Below are 2,044 nucleotides of genomic sequence, written 5' to 3'. Positions count from 1 at the left end.
CTCTTACTGGCCGAGCAGTTCCGCTCCCTGTGCCCAAACTGGTCACAGTTAGAACACTTGCCCTTGAATCCGCCGTTATTGCGTGGAGGACAACCCTTTCGTCCATTGTTCCGTCCACCTCTAAATCTTCTAGCGTTTTCATTTACACGAAACGCTTTCTCGGTAGGTTCCTATCTTTGCAGCTTCTCCGATTCCTTGAGCAGCTTCTCCTTGATTTCAATGAAGGTGATGTTCTTCGCATTCTCCACAATCGACGAAATTAATTCATACTCTTCCGGCAGACTGCTGAGAAGAACCACCAGTTGACGTGACTCATCAACTGGCTCTCTCGTAGTCTAGACTTCCACAACCAGCTCATCAAAAGAGTCCAGATGCTCTGCTATGGTTGTCCCACTTTCCATCTTGAACTCGTGCAGTCGACGAGTCATCATCACACGGTTGTAAAGAGTCGAGCATTTGTAGAAATCGCGGGGGGTTATCGATTGCTTCCATGGCGCGCGTAGCCAACCGAATCTTGGTCTGGTGCTGGATCTCAAAGCCTTGTGCGATGATGCCGAGCGCCTTGGCATCATTTACCAGCCAGGCCTCGGTGACGTCACTCTTTACGTTGACGGTCATGATGTGCCCCAAGAGACCCTTCCGCGCCAGGGTCATCCTCATGTTGAACTCTCAGTGGTAGTAGTTACCACTCCCAAGGAGGACTTCGGTTCGCTTGTTGGCCAAAGTGGGCGAGGACGTTGCTTGTAGAGAAAGGCTCGATGTGGCTGTTAACTTGTTGAGTAGAAGGTAAAAACCGAAGTGAATATATTTAGGTCCTTAGTTCGCCACTCTGTGCTAACGCTAAGTCTGTCTTTCTAGATCCTTCTAGAAGCTTCTATAAGCATTTTGATTTATCTAGACCAATAAACGCCAACCATTATGTAATTACTTACTGTGACGTGCTCGTAAATGTGATTACGCCATCTACCTTTTCAACATGCATTCAGCGATGTAATCTCAACAGCATTGATTGGGCTTAACGATGAATGCAAAAACGCATTAGATCGTGAAGCAGCTAAAACGTAAGCTGGAGCGGGGAGTGGCACGGGGCAATAGCAACATGCGCATACCGCTCACAATGTGGATGGCGCTTGGCTAGACTTATATATCAAGCAGATTTGCATTTCTGTTAGTCCGTTTTGCGGTTTCAAGGAGAAACTTGGCCTATTGCCTGCTAAGCGAACATAATTGTCGGATTTCGATGCTTTGCAGCTACCCAAATATATATATTTCTCAGCGAACGCATATATATAATATATTTTCTTTGGCATAATGGCATACCAGCAGTGTATGCTGGATACCGTCCAGTACGTAATGGATTTGCTGCAGATGCAGGTACAACACTTACTAATATAGTTTTTGAACTGACCGTCATGGAGGAGAAGATTCTGACGTGCTCAAAGGATCAGCTAATTGCAACTTTAGACATCAAACCGCATAGCAAGTGCGTAAACTGCCAGTGATATACAATCCGATTGCTACGTTCAAATTAAATGGTTCAGTCTGCGAACTCAGAGTGCTATAAATTACGATAAAACTCTAGTGAATTGACTACTGATTTATCCAGATTTTTGACGACTAGTACACGATGGAATATGCCGATAACTACATCATCATGTTTTTTTAGCTTTTACTTCTTACTACTTTTTAATTCGATAAAACTTGAACGCTTATTTAATCATTGTCGAGCTCTCCTCGCACAGAAAGGCGCTCCTCTAGCCGAGCAACAACCCACTTCCAAGGAATTGTGGCAGCAAGTCACTACGCTATCGACCCCCATCCGCTAAGGAGTGCTTTCTGCACTTCATATATGGGGTCCTGACGAGCAAGAGATTGTCTACAGCGCGGATAATTTTATTTACCAATTCTCGACTTTAGCTTACTGCGGCAGGGCTGCTGAGCTTAGCGCTTGAGGAAGCGTAATTTAGATCACCGACTTTTCGTTCTATATAAGAAAAGTTACTACCTTAACTAAGGCTATAGATTTGACTAGTATATATAGTAA

General features: G+C 44.5%; 1 protein-coding gene across 1 annotated transcript in view; it reads right to left on the bottom strand.

Moving 5' to 3' along the window:
• Positions 1 to 2,028: 2,028 nt before the first annotated feature.
• Positions 2,029 to 2,044, bottom strand: part of PHALS_06375 (uncharacterized protein) — a gene marked incomplete at both ends in the record, with an annotated part of 510 nt that continues 494 nt past the window's right edge. The window contains one exon of the mRNA XM_024719648.1: positions 2,029 to 2,044. This exon is cut by the window's right edge and continues 494 nt beyond it. Within this exon, the coding sequence (XP_024584926.1) occupies positions 2,029 to 2,044 (16 nt within the window).

Source organism: Plasmopara halstedii (genome assembly GCF_900000015.1).
Source record: "Plasmopara halstedii genome assembly, contig: Scaffold_2956, whole genome shotgun sequence".
Taxonomy (NCBI): domain Eukaryota; phylum Oomycota; class Peronosporomycetes; order Peronosporales; family Peronosporaceae; genus Plasmopara; species Plasmopara halstedii.
Note: the sequence above shows the minus strand (reverse complement) of the source record. Positions and strands in the feature narration are given on the sequence as shown.